General features: G+C 37.9%; 2 protein-coding genes across 2 annotated transcripts in view; one reads left to right on the top strand and one right to left on the bottom strand.

Moving 5' to 3' along the window:
- The first annotated feature begins 2,728 nt into the window (after nt 1-2,728).
- Nucleotides 2,729-15,208, top strand: LOC306876300 (RING finger protein 32-like). Its single transcript, XM_079427374.1, has 7 exons — nt 2,729-2,754; nt 3,889-4,099; nt 4,186-4,328; nt 9,606-9,638; nt 9,757-9,881; nt 9,992-10,100; nt 12,562-15,208. The coding sequence occupies exons 1-7, from the start codon at nt 2,746-2,748 to the stop codon at nt 12,784-12,786; spliced, it is 855 nt and encodes a 284-aa protein (XP_079283500.1). The 5' UTR covers nt 2,729-2,745; the 3' UTR covers nt 12,787-15,208.
- The window catches only part of LOC306876294 (limb region 1 protein homolog), a 37,517-nt gene continuing 32,975 nt past the window's right edge, over nt 14,865-19,406 (bottom strand). The window contains exons 16-17 of the mRNA XM_079427362.1: nt 18,977-19,138; nt 14,865-18,755 (exon numbers count right to left, since the gene is read on the bottom strand). Of these exons, the coding sequence (XP_079283488.1) occupies nt 18,670-18,755; nt 18,977-19,138 (248 nt within the window). The 3' untranslated portion in view covers nt 14,865-18,669. The remainder of the gene's footprint in view (nt 18,756-18,976; nt 19,139-19,406) is intronic.

Below are 19,406 nucleotides of genomic sequence, written 5' to 3'. Positions count from 1 at the left end.
GCCTGATCGATTACTCTCAGCCGCCAGGAGATTTATGGGAAATCTTTTGTGAGGTCCAAAGCATGAGGTAATGTAGCACTTAGCAAATGAAATAAAAAGACGCAAAAGCATACAGTGATTTGTATTTCATTTTCAGTGGACATGTTCAAACTATTTTGCCTTCCGTCTTTACAGACAAAGACTGTTTTCTTTCTCTTTGTCAAAGGTTTAGTCAGCAATGACACAAAAATAACACATTAGCAATAACCTTTTGATTAGCCACCATCTCAACTGGTTGATGATGTATGTTGTATAATATAAGAGTGGCATTATATCAAGGTTCTATTAGAAAGAAGCACAGAAAATTATTTGGACAATGGCTGGTCATCTCCACCACTGGAATAATTCATATAATTTCTACCACTAGTAACATATGCTCCATTATTCACTACAAGGCAATATTGTATAACTCTTGCCCTCTCCATATGAGTACCAACTTCAATGTAAGCTGGAGCTTAATCTTAATAATATCTATATTAGAAATCCTGTCAGTTCAAACTGTCAGCTATAGGCCAAATAAAAATCCACTTCTTAAAAATGAATTAATTTATTCATTCATCTATTCGTTTATTCATTCTAGCCACTAAGTCATACAATCAGGGGAGCCATCAGGCTAATAGCCTAACATCACCTGACTTGATTGGAAGCTGCAAATTCTGTTGTTCAAAGAGAACCAATGCTAAAGGATCAACAATCCTTAGGGAATTTCTACATTGATGTTTCAAAATATTCAGTAATACATTTCCCACTATTCATAGCAAACTTTTAAAACAAGCTCTCTCCTTGATGATCTTTTCCCACTTTCACGTGAACATGTTGCTGCTCAAAATATGCCTGCCCTTTCTCTTTGAGCAGAGATAAATCGATGGATTACTTCTCCCTTTTAAGCTGTCTGTGCCTTGCAAAGTTTGCACAGAAGTTCAGCAAAGGTTTCCTATTCAACACATCACACCAACAGACCCCACAGCCCTTGTTTCTTAGGTCATCGACATATTGCACGGCAAGGTGAGTCCCCTTTTTTTTTCAAAACAGGAAAAAAGGTTTACGTAGAAGAAAGTTAAATAATAAGCTCTTTAAACTGGTATTTATAGAGACGAAAAAAACAAACAGAGTCCCTGTTGAAAATGAAAGCGCGTACTAAGATCCATTTCGATGACAGTTGGAAGAAAGCAGCTTTTATGGAGAGACTTGACTGTACTTCTTTTTGAAAACTGTGGTTATTTACTTAAAAACACAAATGATGAGCCTCAAGTCATGGGGATTGAGGAAGACAGGTTTTGATTGAACACTCAGAGGATAAATTCCTCACAAATAAATTGCTCCACACCTTTGTCTGTGGCATTAAAGGCCATAGGCTGTGCTTTTCTTGCGCTAATCTCAAGAATGCATGGGTCTATAGAAAAAAGCATGATGGTTTTCCTCTGTCACACTGAGAAAAAAGTCCAAAGTTCTTTTTGAAGACACCAAACTTTTATTGATGTGATGGGTGACCCAGTGATGGGTGCTAAACATAGCCAGTTGTTCTCACCTTGTGTCTGCACCAGAACATATGCCATTTATTGGACATTCAGAATTATAAAATAAGACATCATTACATTTTGATCACTGGTGAAATGTTTTCTGTGTGTGTTTTTCTCTGAAGTTGTTTTTTAACATCTCAGAATGACCTCTTTGAGAACTCATGGTTGAGTAAAGAAGCATTGAGAAATTCAGCATTTGATGAAAGCTCAATGATGAGATCCTCCAGCTCATTGTAGGCGGTACATGCGTTTTAACTACTAATTAACCTTATTCTTTTAAAGTTCATATTTAAGGCTGTAACCATGTTTGTATATCTGAAAAGGCAAGACCTTTTAGAGTTAAGAAATGCGCAGGCCTAATAACAAGTTATTTTTTGGAATATAAAATAAGGACAGAAAACAAGAAGTTGTAACATAAGTTATCCAATATTCTTAAAAATAAAGGTTCTTTAATGGGTTCTTAAAGCTAAAAAAAACGGTTATTCTAAGAACTGTTCTGAAAGGTTCTTTGGGGTACCAAATATGGTTGTTTAATGGCATTTCTGAAAAAAAAAACTCCTTTTGGAACCTTTATTGAAAACATTGCATTTTTTTAAGCTTACATTGCACATGATGTTCCCTCCCAGACCAATTAAGAGCAAAGTGTAAACTCTACCCTGCAGCTGATTTAAAAATGAAGGTTTTCCCAGTGAGAGAAATGAGGAGTGAATGTTGAAATGGCACAATTTTAAAATGTTTTTTATTATGATTCTTTTGGACAAGATAAGAAAAAAAGGACAGTTAGTGTTTAATGTTCTGTTTTCATCATTTGTTCACCGTCGTGGTGGCAAATTTAGCTTGTGCTTAGATTGAGGGAGATTGTTCTTGGTGCTGTTGTAATTATAGTGGTTTTAACAAAATCCAATAAACTTGACATGATTGTTTCTTAATTTATTTAGCCAAATAATTATCTTGGATATTAAAAAAAGTGAACATAATTGTTTTCAGACCTCATAGTAAAAAAGAGTTTTAAAAACGTATTTTTGAATTTAAATTTTAAAAGTATTTCCACTATTCAATTAATCTCTCGTCGTAATCAGATATATTGATAATCAGAAGAACTAGTTGAGTTCGTGGGAACGTCACAATGAGTTCAATGGAACTTCGTTGCATAGCGACCAAGTAAACAGTGTTTCTGTGGACAGCAATGCCGCGGGTGAGGTGCTCTTCTTTTCTTTACTCTTTTTGAGGATCATCTCTGCGTTGTTAAGCTAGTTTGAGAGGGTGACTTGTAAGGTTATCAGAATGCGTCCCTGCTTATTTTGCGCCCCATAATTTAAGATAACGTTTGTCTTGTTTTCCCGCTAGTCTCCGCGCTCTTGCTAGCTTTTCTGATTCCGAGACAGTCAGGTGTAACTTTAGGTTGCCACGGTAAACAATCGACCGCCATATCAACCACACATTCGCAAATTCTCGTAAGCATAGATATCTGTGCTCGTAAACTGTTTCTAGGCTAATCTCTGTGAGACACAGGTGTAAGATAAATTGACGCTATAAAATAAACTGCATAATAGTTACTTAAAATGCTACAATCGTGACAGTTTTATGAGGCTGGTGACTAAAAATCTTTTCTGCTTTACGAATTCCGTCCTGCTCATTTAATCCTATAATCATTATCATCATCATCATAACAATATAATCTACCATTGTTATGGTGCTCATAAATCACTGGCATATGACGCAACGTTCAATTTAACAACATGCAATCTTCTCATAAAAAAGGAACTTGCTGTAAGACACACTGTCTCAAATAACCAGACTCTCCATATCAATATGACAGAATTCAGCGCTGCTCTTGAACACAATTTTAAGTTTAAAGATTTGTAAAAAATTGGATTCAAATTTGGTAATGCTGCATAGTCATTCATCAATAGTTAAACCAAGACAAAAAGCCGGCTAGGTCATCTGTTGAAGGACCCCACAAAAGTATGTGACCTGAAGGCTGCCATCTTTGCTCACGAGCGCTCAGTTTCAAGAATGTTTGTCATGACTGAGTACTCATCAAATGCAGGACACAGAGAATAAATACCAGTCCATTTAACACTCTTAGGATCCCTTGAAAAATATTAGTCACTGAAAAAAAAACAAACAGCATCCACTTTAATATAATTAAATTTCAGTGAATTATTCAGTAGATTCCTTGAAGAAAAGGCTGTTTAGTCAGAATTCACAGTTACATTGGGATTGCCATCAATTTGGAAACATGCTTCTTGCCCTCATGCAGCAGTAGACGGTAGTCTACACTGGTTTACAGTGTATTAACTGAGTTTGACAGCTCAATGTTCCTTAGGGATTCGGCTGTAAAGCAGAGCGCGGGAGGCTGACTCTAGCAGCTGTAGCACTACAGGACCATATCACACGAAGCGTTCTTGGGGCTGCACATGTTAGTAGGAAGCACAGAAATCACAACACAAGGCAGAGTATCATATGTCCTGAGCAGACTCAAGGACAAGAGGAGAGAGAGTATGTGCTGGATCGTGGCCCTCCACCTCTGACTCTTGGTAGGCTGCGATTATTGTGTTTCATGCTTAGGTTTTCCTGAAAGCTCACATTGGCTAATGTTCAGTTGTTGTTGCTGATGATGCAGCCCAAAGGATGGGTCTGGTGGCAGGTCCTTCAAGAAGACTAACAGCAGAGGAGTGGGCAGAGGTCAAAACCAGGTCCATCCAGGAGGGAGACTCAACCCTGCCCTGTGTGATATGCAGGGAGGGCTTTCGTCTGCAACCACAGGTAACTGAATTCAGAGGCATCGTGCCCACTTACAGTATGTCCCCTCTCATTTTTGAGCCATATGAATGCATTTAAATACATTTGAGAATTAAGTGCAGTGATTATTGTTGGTACAAAATTAATATTGTCCAAAAGTTGTCAACTTTTGGTGAATTTCACCATTTTGGAGCAAAAGGAGGCCATTTAGCCTATGTGATTCAAGGGGCAATCCCAAAATTTTACAAAATATAATTTGTCAGCACAATACAACCAAAAAATGTTGGCATTTGATGAGATGTATATATATGTGTGTGTGTGTGTGTGTATTATATATCCATTTAAATAACATCCTTTTGTGAAAATTGTTATTGCTGACTTGCTGAACTAGCGTGCACTGTGGACTACAGAAAACAACCTTTTCACAAAATGCTTTCAAAGCAAAGATAAGGTGCAGCTTCTGTAAGCTACATAATACATTAAAGTGTGAATCGATGCAGGATTTATAGCATCAGTATTCTTAATATTTTGGAAGTCAGTCATTTACTCAGCCTCATGTTGTTCCAAACCTGTATGAATTTCTTTATTTTGCAATTGAAGAAACATGGCACCTCGTTGACTTTCATTGTATGGACAAAAAAATATATATATATATCTTTTGTGTTCTGCAAAAGAAAGTCATTACAGGATTATAATGACATGACGATGAGAAAATGATGATAGAATTTTTATTTCTGGGTGAAGTAAATGAAAATTCTGTCATTAATTACATGTCGTTCTAAACCCGTAAGACTTTTGTACATCTTTGGAACACAAACTAAGATATTTTTGATGAAATCCGAGAGCTTTCTGACCCTGCATAGAGATTACTTTTTACGAGAAGTACTCTCTAAGCTACGAGAATACTTTTTATATGCCAAAAGCGCATTCGGGTTCTAGATCAGAACGGTGGCTCCTCCCATCAGCAGCATCATGTAAGTGTCATACAACTCTTGTGAATAAAGTCGTTATTTTTGTTTTCTTTTTCTACAAAAAAGTATTCACATAGCTTCATAACATTACGGTTGAACCACTGATGTCACATGGACTGTTTTAGTGATGTCCTTCCTTACTACCTTTTTGGGCCTTGAATGTGGTAGTTACACTGCTGTCTAGGGAGGGTTAGAAAGCTCTCGGATTTCACCAAAAATATCTTAATTTGTGTTTTGAAGATGTCTGAAGGTTTAGAACAACAATTTTTGGGTGAACTATATCTTTAAGGAAGGAAAGCCCTTTTTTGAGTATGAAGTATGAAGACTATTATGGAAATGTTCTAAAAGATATAATATTTCTTATTAGTTTTAGATTCAAGATTTTTTATTCGTTACATACACAGTTATACAGAGTATAACCAGCAGTGAAATGTAAGCCAGGTCCGCTCCAAGGACAGTGCAATTGTATAGAATACAAATATTAAGAAAAATTTTTTTGAAAAAAATATAAGATAAAAAAATATAAATATAAATGTGCAGGTCAGTATGTTGTTGACATAAATAGTAATAACAGGAATGTGCAAAAGAATGTGCAAAAAAAGTTGTACAGGGTATTTAAATAGCAGCAATGTGAGGTAGAAAAAATTATGAAAAGCTTATAGGTATATTGATATTTACATGGAGTCAAGTGATGTTATGACACAGAGTTAGAGTTTAGGAGCCTGATGGCCTGGGGGAAGAAGCTCCTCCTAAGTCTCTCAGTTTTTGCCATCAGGCTACGGAAGCACTTACCAGATGGAAGCAAAGTGAATAGATGGTTACCAGGGTGATTAGAGTCCTTGATGATTTTGACAGCTCTATTTTTGCAGCGTTTGAGGTAGATGTCCTGCAGAGAGGGGAGAGCAGACCCTGAGATGCGCTCAGCTAAGCGCACAACTCTCTGTAGTGCTTTGCAGTCCTGATTGGAGCTGTTTCCATACCACACTGAGATGCACTGAGTCAATACACTTTCTATGGTCCCTGAATAGAAAGTTTTCAGGATTGCTGGTGAGACCCTGAATTTCCTCAGCTGTCGCAGATGGTACAGTCTTTGCCTGGCTTTCTTGACCTGTGTTTGGATGTGTGTAGTCCAAGTCAGGTTCTCAGAGATGTTTACACTGAGGTACTTGAAGCTACTCGTCCTCTCCACAGGGGTCCCACTGATCATAAGAGGAGTGTGGGGCTGCTGCTGTCTCTTCCTAAAGTCCATGATCAGCTCTTTAGTTTTGCTCACATTCAGAGAGAGACAGTTGTGCTGGCACCATGATGTGAGTCTCTCTACCTCATCCAAGTATGCGGTCTCATGATCATTGTTGGAGATGAGGGCCAGAACCACAGTATCATCAGCGAATTTGATAATAGATGTGGAGCTGTGAGAGGACACGCAGTCATGCGTGTAGAGAGAGTAGAGCAGGGGACTCAGGACACAGCCCTGTGGGGCTCCTACGTTCAGGGTGATGGAGTTTGAGGTGAACTGGCCAACTTTCACCACTTGAGGTCTACCGGTGAGGAAGTCTTGAATCCAGTCACAGAGTGAGGAGTTTAGGCCGAGGTCTGTGAGTTTAGATGCCAGCTTGAAGGGGACTATAGTGTTGAAAGCTGAGCTATAGTCAGTGAATAGCAGCCTTACATAATTCCCATTGTTGCTGTCTAAGTGTGTGAGGGAAGAGTGGAGGACGTGAGAGATGGCATCATCCGTAGATTTGTTTGGGCGATAGGCAAACTGAAGAGGGTCCAAAGTATGGAGGAGCAAATGTGGTTCTTTACAAGTCTCTCAAAAACCTTCATGACTATAGATGTGAGGGCAACTGGGCGATAGTCATTCAGGCAAGAGGGTTTATTGTTCTTAGGCACAGGGGTTATAACAGATTTTTTAAATGAGGTGGGAACCACGGAGGTAGCAAGGGACTCATTAAAGATAGAAGTGAACAAACCAGCGAGCTGATCGGCGCAGGACCTCAGAACACGGCCGGTTATCCCATCAGGTCCGGCTGCTTTCTTGACGTTCACTTTCTTTAGCGCCCTCCGAACCTCATCCTACGACACGGTGATTACAGGATCATCGCTGCTCTGCCTGCTGCTTCCTGACGCGCTGGACGGCAGAGACGTGCCGCCGCCGTTGCAATTGAAGCGGCCGTAGAAGGAGTTTAACTCGTCGGCCAGCAACGGATCTGCTCTCACCTCCGCGGAGGATTTGTTTCCGAAGGCACAGATGGCCCTCAGTCCCTGCCACATCCGTCGAGAGTCATTGAGCTGGAAATGAGACTCAATTCTCTCTCTGTATCTGTGTTTGGCGGCTCTTACTGCATGTCGGAGAGCATAGCATGATGCTTTGTACTCACTCATATTCCCGGTCAGAAGAGCCTCATTGTAAGCGGCAGTGCGTGTGTTAACCGCAGCACGGATTGTACTGTCCACCCACGGTTTCTGGTTGGAGAATGTCCTTATCGTTATTGTTTCTGTAGCTTGCTCAATTAGCGTGTTTGCAAAGCTTAATGCTACATCCGTGAACTCGCTGACATCAGAAGAACTCGCCCGGAACATGTCCCAGTCGACATCATCAAGAGCCGACTGTAGCATAGCCTCTGAGTGGGAGGACCAGCGCATCACTACTCTCTGCACCGGAGGATCCTGAACGAGCCTTTGTTTATATTCCGGTGTGAGGAAAATGGCGGCATGGTCCGATTTGCCAAAAGCCGGGAGTGAGCGGGCTTTGTAGGCATTCTTGAACTGAGTGTAGCAATGATCCAGTGTATTTGGTCCTCTAGTTGGACAGGATACATGTTGATGAAAGTTCGGCATGACCTGCCTGAGGTTGGCTTTGTTAAAGTCTCCCGCGATGATAAAGGCAGCATCAGGATGTTTGTTAATGTAGCCTCTGAGCACATCGTGAAGTTTAGACAAAGCCAAGCCGGTGTCCGCCTGTGGTGGAATGGAAACAGCCGTAACTATGATCGATGAAAACTCCCGGGGCAGATAAAATGGGCGACAAATAATGGAAAGATGTTCCAGAAGAGGCGAGCAGGAACGCGACAGAATGGAGATATTCCTGGGATCACACCATTTCTTGTTGATCATGAAACACACTCCTCCACCCCTGGATTTACCGGCCTCTGCTGTTCTGTCCGTCCGAAAAACAGAGAAGTTATCACTTGGCATAACAGCAGTGTCCGGGACCGAGGATGAAAGCCTACAAAAGTAAGAAAGAAATAAGCACTCTTGATTGTCCCTGAGAGAACTTAACTTACTATATGTCCTTTTCTTTCTTTTTATCTTCACGAGTTCCTGCAGTGCCCTCCAATGTTCTGTCAGTCAACAACAGATGCCCTTGCTTTTTCCCAGATTTACACAAACACACTTTTTTTATTGTATTGTAACTCTACAAATTCACCATAATGTCTTGTAACTCAACTGTATCGTGAATGATGAAGGTCAGTATGGAAGGTCAACCAGTTATTTTTACAGCTTCCCAATTCCCTTTTAAGATGCCAGTCTCCTCTAGAATGCTGGGAAAAAGACCAGCTGTTCAGAACAACAGGCAAGCTGTGCCTTAGTCACATGATGTAAATATTAGTGTAACAGATGTAATGGTTTCACATTATTTTACTAAGATGTGGCAAAAAAGACGTAAAACACTGTGGTTAAACAGCAATGCTAATTTATATATTCTATTAATAAATATTATATATTATAATTTGTTAAATATTTTATATATGTATTAGTTTGAGGTATGATTCTCAAAATAATTATTATTGCCATAAACTAAATTTTTGTAGAGATGAAGATTAATAAAGTGCATGCAAGTAGATATTGAATATTGAAAGTCTGAAATATTATTAACTACATAATACAAATTGATTTGAGAAATATTAATAAAATATAAATATTTAAAACAAAGTTTGGAACTATTGTATTTGTTAAGAAGTTAGCTAGATGCTTCAACGGCTCCTGTATTTGTTGATTTTGTGCAAAGACTGGATGCATGTAGATTATCAGACAAACTGGTGGCGGTTAGTCTGAGTTTTATAGGCAGCAGACAGACAGTATATGTACACATGTACTCTCAGCTGCTGTTTCTGGTGACTAATCAAGAATATCACATCTTTTTGTACATAAACACACTGGCCACCTTGATCAGTTCATTACCATGGTATATTTTTGAGTAATATACTGCAACTCACTCATGCTACATTTGGTATTTGGTGAACTAAATGTTTTTATAGAATAGCTAATTAAAGGACAGCATTTTTATTGATTTTCTTTAATGATGTTTTTTGTGGTCTTTGGTTAGGTTCTACTCTCCTGTTCTCATGTATTTCACAAAGTAAGTCATTACAGATCCTTCCGACATCATTAATTGGCATTGGCATGGAGACTTTGGTAACACCTTATGAAAATCACTCAGAGTTTGTGATTTAGTCCCTTTGTGCCACTAATTTCAGGTGTGTCTGAAGTCTTTTGAGAAGTTCTCAGGCAGGAAGAGCTGCCCGATGTGCAGGACGGAGCAGTATGAGACAAGGGTGATTTATGACGGTGCTCGTCTCTATCGGGAAAAGTGTGCTGTCAGGTAAAGATGTGAAGTTCATGCAGATGGACAATCTACGTCCATCTAAATTGCTCCCATTCCCAATCTTGTCATTGTTTTCTTGTGTTTGGTTTTTCTTTTTCAAATCTCAGAATACAGGCTTTCTGGCGTGGCTACCTTGTTCGCAAATGGTACAGCAACATAAAGAAGTATGTTCCGCCGAAAGACCAACGATTAAGACGAGTATTCTTTGAAAAAAAGGTAACATTAATTGAGACATTATGACAATTTTAGTCTGTTAATTGACACTTCGGTCTCTTCTATACAATAGCATTTTTAATCCATTAATTAGATTATTGTATTCTTGATATATTTAGAATACTTATAATATTTTGAACTTTTCTGCCAGAAATATGGTTTGTCTGGTAATTTTGGAATTTGTCATTGATTATTCTGCAAAATGAAAAGAGTAAAGCCCCAAATGAAAAATAATTAATTTTGTACAAGATTTGTGAGTTTAAAATGGAAGGCCTAATAAGTTTGTTTTAAAAAGTCATTTTTCATAGCAGTTTTCATGCACTCTTTGACCCTTTATTGTGCAGGATACTGATAGCAGGTGTAAGTGGTTAGAAGCTGTTGGTCAGGGACCTCGCTGACACAGACGTCTGTCCCTGCAGCCCCCTCATTATTCCACACAGAAGTCCCCATGCATTAGCTCAGGGAAAGCAAAGGTTGCCATCTAGTGAGGCAGCAACTGTCAAATCTTGGTTACTGTTCTGGAACTGATAGCAGTAATCCAGACTCCAAGCCATATTCTCAAACTGCTTTGAAAAGCTTATTTAAAAGCATACAGATGTATACATTGATCCCTGTGACAGTATTGTACACTGTTGAGCATTGCCAAATATATTTTTTATTTTCATTTGTCTGCCACTAGGGAGTATGGTTCAATTGTGATTGCTAAACAACTAATAGCCAACAGCTCTCTTACTAGGCAAGTTAGTTTATAATGGCAGCAGGAATGAAAAGGGCAAATGATCTACATCTACATCAAATGTATTAATTTAGCAAACACCTTATCCAAAGATCACTAAATATTTTAATGGAAAGATAAAAACATTTTTAAAAACTACTTAAAGGGATAGTTCACCCAAAAATGAAAATTCTGTCATTAATTACTCACCCTGATGTCGTTCCAAACCCGTTAGACCTTCGTTCATCTTCGGAACACAAATTAAAATATTTTTGATGCATTCTGAGAGCTCTCTGACCCTCCCATAGACAGCAATGTAATTAACACGATCAACGTCCAGAAATGTAGCAAGGAGATCGTTAAAATAATCCACGTGACATCAGGGGTTCAACCGTTATTTTTGAAGCTACGAAAATACTTTTTGTACGCAAAGAAAACAGAAATAATGACTTTATTCAACAATTTGTCTCCTCCGCATCACCCTGGCCCCATTTTAGAGAGTATTCACTGAACGTAAACAGCGTACGCTCTTCTGTGTCAGCTGCACCATGCGGATACGTTGTTTTTATTCAAATCAAAGCGTAAAAAACATAGAAAACCTATCCGCAAAATTATAGTTGAACCCCTGATGTCACGTGGATTATTTTACCGATCTCCTTGCTACATTTCTGGACGTTGATCGTGTTAATTACATTGCTGTCTATAGGAGGGTCAGAGAGCTCTCAGAATGCATCAAAAATATTTTAATTTGTGTTCCGAAGATGAACGAAGGTCTAACGGGTTTAGAACGACATGAGGGTGAGTAATTAATGACAGAAGTTTCATTTTTGGGTGAACTATCCCTTTAAGTTTTAATTAACAAATTTCTTTTTTTAAAGCATTCTATGTATTATTGATGTTTTGATGTATCTTCTATTATCAATTTAAAGTAGGTATTTTTAGTACCTTAGTAGGTAAGGTAGGTATTATGGTATTTACTTGTTTTCATGTGAAGTGCTTATTGTAATGCTTTTTTTATTGTAAAACTTTTTGCATTATATAAAAGGGCTTATATAAATTAAGTTTATTATTATCATTAAAGAAACTTACAGTGCTTTCAAGGTAAACATTTGATAATTTTTCTTATCATTTTGAATGTGTGGTTTTTGCATGTTTCTCTGGAACTTTGGCACACCAGGAAGCAGTTAACCAGCTAAAAAAAATGGAACAAAGAGAGAAAGAATGCAGTATGCTTATCACTTTGCTCTTAGATAGGTTTTCAATCACCTAGTCGCTCGTTTTTCCCCTCAGGTACCTCACTAAGTCAACATATTAGAAAGTTTAATTGGTGACATTAAGATTGATTGTACCTGCCCTGTCTTTTCCCTGAATGTGAGGAGGCAGAGTTCACACTGCCAAGTGTTGTTTGTCCTTCTTTAGGAAGGTCTACGTTTGAACTCTGTGGAACGCTTAACGTCTGTTTAATTACTGATCAAATACAGCTATAAAGAAACCACTGATGTCATTCGCTGCAATAGCCGCCACAGGATGTGTGTGCGTACTTGTGCATGCTTAATCTTGCAGTTAAATTTCTGGGATAGTCCAGAAATTTTCCTTCATACATCCATTCATATTGTTATTGATCTGGCTGTTAACAGCTTTTCATTGTCAGCGCAAGACTCAGAATTGATCTATGTTACGACGGAACATCAGTTTGCCTTGTCATGTCTAACCGAAACCCATTTTCATGTCATTCGTTTCCTTAATCAGTTTCAGGAGATGAACGACAGCTTGGTGCAGTCATGCAGCATAGACGTGGAAGCCTTCCTGACCGATATTGATCGCTCCGTGGCCTCGAGCCACGACATCCTGCGCCGCTTCGACGACAAGTACACGAGCGTTTCTGAAATGGAGGATAAGGACTGGCTGGAAGCTCAAGAGAAGGTTTGCGATAATGCCGCTGCTCCTTCACCTACACATGCAGACAGAGACTGAAATACCAGTGTACTTTTATAAAAGAGCAGCTCATCAATGCCTCTAATCCCTCTCTGCAGTCGCTCCTCGGTCCTGCCCTTCGCCCGACGTGCCGCCACCTGTCCCAGAGCACTCGAGCCGCGCTGGCGGCACAGATGTTCCAATTCAACAGTATCAAACCCTCCAAGAGATGATTGTTTACCTTGCTAATGAATGAGTGGAAATAATCCACCGTGTTTACTAAAAAACACAAGCTGCGCGGATAATGCACACCTAGCCTTTCATTACATGCGAGCTGAAGACGAGATTTGGCATTTCAGTGGGCCTCATTGTTATTGTGTTGAGGCAGCCAATGGCAGTGATCCACTAAAAAAAGGAAACGCTCATTTTTTTATCTTCTGGATGAGAGGTCGGGCAGATAACTTGAGACTCTCAAACCTAGAGTTAGCAGAGTTCAAGTCAGAACCAACCCGTTCCCACCCAGACAAACAGAACGAACAATTATGAAATGTTCTCGTGCGAAACGAATGACCTTTGCTGAATAAAGGAAGCTTGACAGTCAGTTAATGATTATGGCTGCACACCTACCTTCTGTTAGACTCAACTGAACTACAACTGTGTTACGAGCTGCACAAAGCGGTCATAAATCTGCTAATCATTTTTCCCTGATAATGGAGCAGGAAAACACGAGGTGTGCGTCTGTTCACGGGCTTGTTTTTTTCATTTCACAGGCCGGGAAAGCAAATGCTTGTTAATAAAATCAACATAAGAAAATAATATAGCTTGATGATTAAATACAAATTAACATTACACCAACCGGTCAAAATACATTTTTTAAATAATTGAATTTTTTTTATGTTGTTGTAAGAAGTTTTATTTCGTTGTAACCAGACTTGCTTTTATTTTATCAGAGGTAAAGTAAAAACGTAATATTGTGAAATATTATTACAAATTAAGATGACTGTTTTAATATTAAAATGGCAATGCTGAATTTTTGGCAGCTATTATTTCAGGATTTTTCTTGAGAAATTATTCTAATATGCTGATTGGTTCTTTTTTTTTTTTTTTTTTTGAAGAAAACCATTTTAATTCATTTTTTCAGCAAGGATACATTGATCAAAAGTGACAGTAAAGACATCCATAATGTTACAAATGTTGTTCTGTTGCACTTTCTATTTATCAAAGAATCCAGAAAAAAGTATTACGCAAAAACAGTTTCCAATAACGATAATAAGAAGAATCATTATTAATAACTGAGTATTAACTGATAATAATTGAGCAGCAAACCACAGTTAAATAGAGGAAATTAGCACATATTAGCACCAAGCATGGCACAGTCAGTTACGTTCAATCTCAATCAACAGAATTAATGGTGATAATCAGTTTGAATTTTCAGTGAGGAATGAAAAATGTAAATGGTCGTCTAATCAACAGACGCAGAGCAGCAATTTGATTGAGTGGCACTACTGATTGCTGGTGTCAGTGTGGTGTCTTGCCAGCATTAATCATTGCGCATTTTGAATGGTTATAGTCTCTTAAAAGTCAAGAATTGTCCCTGACAGCACATTTTGCGGATAGTGCATAATTAACATTTGATCGTAACCGGCCATGGGTAAAAATTTTAAATGGATACTGTATGATAAATCATGTAGGTGACATTTATCACCTCATTGAAAGCAACTGGATGGGCATAGATGCATTTTAAGCATTGTGTAATTCTCACTAGCGATATTACTGTTACTTATTTGTCCATACTCAAATTTGTTTTCTTGCTTCCACCAGGCTGTCCAGCGTGGTGTTCAGGACTGCCCCATTTGCCTGAACCGCTTGAGCTCACACAATGGCTCGTCTAAGGAAGACAGGAATGTCCTATTATTGTCCTGTTCCCATCTCTTCCATGAACCCTGTCTGCAAGCCTTTGAGCTTTTCTGCCATGAGGTGAAACCCACATGCCCTCTCTGCCGGTCACACTATGCTAAAATGCTGGTTTCAAATTAGAGATCAGTATATTTATTAGATTATCTTGATGTTCTAGTTTATATGAGACTAATTAAACTTCTCCAACATTGTGATTCTACATCATCAAACAGGACCATAAAAACTGTCAAAAGTCACAAACTTTATTGTAAACTGAAGTGCAATACAAAGTAAGCTAAAGACATTTTAACTCAACATTTTGCTTCACAAACATATGCAATTAAACTCTACAAATACGAGAGAGAAACCATTCTGAAAATACATTCACACATGTAAAAGAAGCAACAGGCAAACATGGAAACAGAATTAAGCTTTCCCTTGGAGCTGAAGATGAGAATTCGATTGAGACCGACAGACATTTAGCCTATGATGAACAAACAAGCTGTTTTGGTGTGTAGACAAGACACTTTCTTGTGAAATGCTGTCAACAGTTCAACTACTAACTAATAAACTGAAATATCACAGCATATTTGGTGTACTACATTTTTTGTAGCTCTTGTACCAATGTTGTACAGACAAGCAGATTATAGAATATGGAATGAATCAGCTTTTTTCTTTCACAGTTATTTCTAGTTTATCACTGCAAATGCCTCTATTTTGAGAAACCCACCACACCAACTGACGCACCAGTCATTGTCCTGCATAAAGCAACAGCAACATTCCTCAAAAACCAATTAAATTAAAGCCAAAGAGTAGAATTTAGTATTATATAGTTAATAAAGTACTTAGTATTATATAGTTAATGATATAAGATGCTCTGGCACATTACAAAGTTTGTGCAGACAAGTGACATTAAAGTTTAATACACATACACACAAAAAAAAAGAAAAAGAAATCATTACAAATCTTATTTCAGTGACACAATCATTGACATAATACAATTATTCCCCAGATATATTCTTACAAAATGTTCTTTGTGCAAATCAACAGGAAGAAAAGATATTTTACATGTAACTTTTTTAAATCCATGACAATAAAAACCACAAAATAATGCATCAAAATGAACCACAGAATCCTCTGAGGTGTCAATTTTTAAATGACCTTTTCACAGGCTTTGAATTCAGTGTCCCTCATGTGAATACTACACCTCTGCAGACACAAAATTCGATCCGTTTCTTAAAATGATTTCTGCCCAAACTTTAATATTCAATATCAGTGCCCTGATAGTTTCTTTTGACTTTGGTCAGTTCTAGTTAAAAGATACGCCCTGTCGTTTTGGTATGCCATGTTATTGATAATCACAAGAGGGATTCACAGTGAATTAGTCAATAAAAAGGTACACACACTAACAATCTGCCTCACTCTTTCACTCATTTGCACGTCTCACACATGCATAACTTGCCTCCTCAATACAGGACAACAGGAGACAAAAACGAAAAAAGCCTAGAAAGCCTGTTTAAGGCATCAGAGGTGATTTTTTAGTTTTTGTACAATAAACAAATGCTGAATAACTAATTGTCTGGCCTTTTCCACAAATAGCATAGTATGAATGAGGCTCAAAGGCCATTTCATATCTACATTCTACAAAAATAAAAAGAAGAAATATAATGTATATACATCATTTACATTATTATGAGGCTTGCCATAGATAAAGAGACAAAAAGTGAAGACTGAACACAGGATGTCTGTTCAGCTTTACATAAAAACTTGAGAAATGTCAGGAATGGCCGAAACAGATTCCTTCATGCTCTTTTAGCCTATTGGTTTTGTCATCAGAATGTGAATGTTTGTAAACTATACTGAACATATTGTACATTAACGGTGTAATCAGTAACATTTAGACAAAATAAAAGCAAAAAAAAAGCTTCTATGACACTGTATTTCATAGCTACAAAGGAGACCCTTCAATGAGTCGTGCTGCGTTCTACATGCGTAATGACAACAGACTCCGCTCGGACTTCACATTCATTTCACTGCACAATAAGCTTTAATAGATGTGGCTCTGCAGTCCTCTTTTCACAGCCTTTATATACAAGATCCTACATAATGTAAGAGTTTAGCCTTTGATCTGCGTAGACCAGTATTTCATTAGACCGAACAGACTGAGCTGGCTTAAAATCCAGCATGAGAGTGAGTGGAAAAACATACAAATATCTTCATGGATAATCTGCCATTTGCAAAAAGCAAAGCAGCTGCAGAGGAACAGACTTGATGTTTGAAGGCTGTTTTGCTAGTGATGTTGAAATAAGGCAAATATATAGATCCTTGCAAGCTCTGCAGCAATAACCAAGTTCAAAGGATGTATGTTATTGGTTATATACTCTCAGTTTGCATAGTACATGTAGCATAGTATAGTATCAAATGTCGTGAAGGAAGTAGCAGCAGATTTAAGTACAGGAACAGGAAGCATATCCCAAGATTGTGCCTCACCTTCTCCCAAATATTTGGTGCATTTTACTACTACGACAATAGAGCAGCATTTCGCCGCTGTTTTTTCAATTTTGTCGCCTCCCTTATTCAAGACTACAATACACTACACTCCATTAAACGCGTTAAATCGTTGAGGTGATTTTGCCAAGAGTGACTGGCAGGTCGCAACATTCCAAAACACAATCTGCCGCAAGCAGTTCAAGTAAATACAGTAACATATTAAGCTGGTTGTTGGTAGTGACTCGAACCCATAATGTTTACATCTGAACCTTGCCTACCAATGAAAACAACGAGCAGTTGCAGTGCAAGAAGAAATTTGGCAGCTAGGCTCCTTCACTCTTTGTAATTTTTCAATACTACCCAGTATATGCCAATATTGTGAGTAAGGCACATGTTTGGGGAGTTTCCTTATCAATTCCCATGACTTAATTCTGTCACATCCAGCAAACCTGAATTGTCACAGTAAAGCATGAGGAAACTAAAATCACAAAGCTTTCTCGTTTAGAATTGATCAACTTATAAATAATAATTGACCGTCATTATAAAGAAAGTGAATGTAAACATTTGCAATGGCAGACAAAGGATAACAAGTTTTCAGATTACAAAACTTACTTTACACATCAAAATTCAAGCAATAAATTTGACAGCTATAGACCAATGCTGAAAATTAGGATTTGTCTTGGTGACTGGCCATCACATTTTGCTTGTAGATTTTTTTTAACTGATTTTGTATTGTGCCCCATTTGCATAAGAACCAGTTAATTTGGCATTAAAGCATCTATAATTGAACTTGAGATTATCTATGTTCAGTTAGACTCTGCAATGATTTATTTGTCAGTGTTAAATTTGACCACTCTGCAATTCTTCAGAGAATGTAGTTTCTAATATTAGTACTTATATCATGTGTAATAAAGGTGCCTCTCTTGCCGTTATCAAAAATTTTTATATGTCATGTGTGTGCTGTTTTTATGGGAACTAAACCTGTTTTTTTTTTTAACAAGGTCCAAATTTAACTAAATTTAATTTAATCTACAAGGGCGCAAAATGTCATCAAACAATAATTAAGGAGGAAAATTATAAGCCCTAATTGAGACTAATGCGTGCTTCATTACATGTGAAATTATCAGTTTAGAAAACAGCTTAATATTTCCCCTAATCAAACTAGAGAAAAATTATAGGTAATAAAAATAATAATCCCTCATTGAAGGTTGCAGTCAGGAGGCCTTTTAGGTGTGCAGGTCAGCAAGAAAATAACATTTTCTCATTTAAGAGAATTGAAATGAAAGCATTTACAAGCTGAACAATAAACATTGCTAATCCGGATGAAATCTTTGTGAATCTCAGCCTGGTTAGAGCTTGGAAGCATTCTGCAGTGAGGTTCAGTGGTATGTACACTACTGTATAGTAGGATGACTGCTCAAAGTCTAAACACTTCAACTTTTTTGTTTTGTTTAGTTTTTTTGATGCTCTCTGATTAAATACCACTGTACTGTTAAAATGAAAAAGCCAACTGCATACACATAACATGAGTTTGTGTGAGAATGCTCGATTTTGTTCTCACAGAGTTTTCTGATGGCCGTTGACAGCATGTTTCCCTGACTCTGCATCTGTCGGACTGTTGGACAGATTTAATTTATCCAGACCTGAAACCAAAGAGATAAGCATTTATAGACAAACAATATAGCATTTCAAAACTAAACTACTTGGTGCCCTGAATATATAGACACAGAGACATGAGCATAAAAAGCGATAAAAGAAAAAAAAGGAGAAAAAAGTACAGAACGAGATAGTAGACCAGAATGAAATTTGGAGATTAAACTAAGATATAAGTGCTAATAGAATGGAATTGGGCAGAATACATTACCAAGGGCTTTGAGGAGTTCCTCTCGCACAGCAGATGTGAATTTTCGGACCAGACACAATGTGGTTACCACAGCAAACAGGAGATTGTACGAAAGTACGATGTAAAAATTTCCAAGCCAATTAAACCGTCCAAAATCACCCAGGAGATCAAACCTTGTTATTCCTGCAGAAAGTAAGACAGAAAAATGGTCAATTCTCAGATTCACTATTTTTTAGCGTAAAGTTGGTGAGAGTTTCTTAAAAGGATTTGCGATTTTAAACTCCCTGTCAAAGTCTCAAGCATACATAGAAACAAAGAGGGAAGAAAGGGGGAGATGGTTGGTGAGGGCTAATGATGAAGACACGATAAAAAGAAGGCCATTCTGAAAGACACTTCAAGGACTACAGCTCCATCTTAATCAGATTACACAACATAATAAAGTATCTTTTCC

Source organism: Barbus barbus (genome assembly GCF_936440315.1).
Source record: "Barbus barbus genome assembly, chromosome: 1".
In the NCBI taxonomy this organism is placed as follows: Eukaryota; Metazoa; Chordata; class Actinopteri; order Cypriniformes; family Cyprinidae; genus Barbus; species Barbus barbus.
This window is presented reverse-complemented; position numbering and strand designations above follow the sequence as displayed.

Bases quoted from the DNA above. Each gene is read 5' to 3' on its own strand.
- LOC306876300 (XM_079427374.1), top strand. The intron at 9,639-9,756 runs GTAAGTCATTAC...CACTAATTTCAG, and splicing joins GTTCTCATGTATTTCACAAA to GTGTGTCTGAAGTCTTTTGA. The intron at 10,101-12,561 runs GTAACATTAATT...TTCCTTAATCAG, and splicing joins GAGTATTCTTTGAAAAAAAG to TTTCAGGAGATGAACGACAG.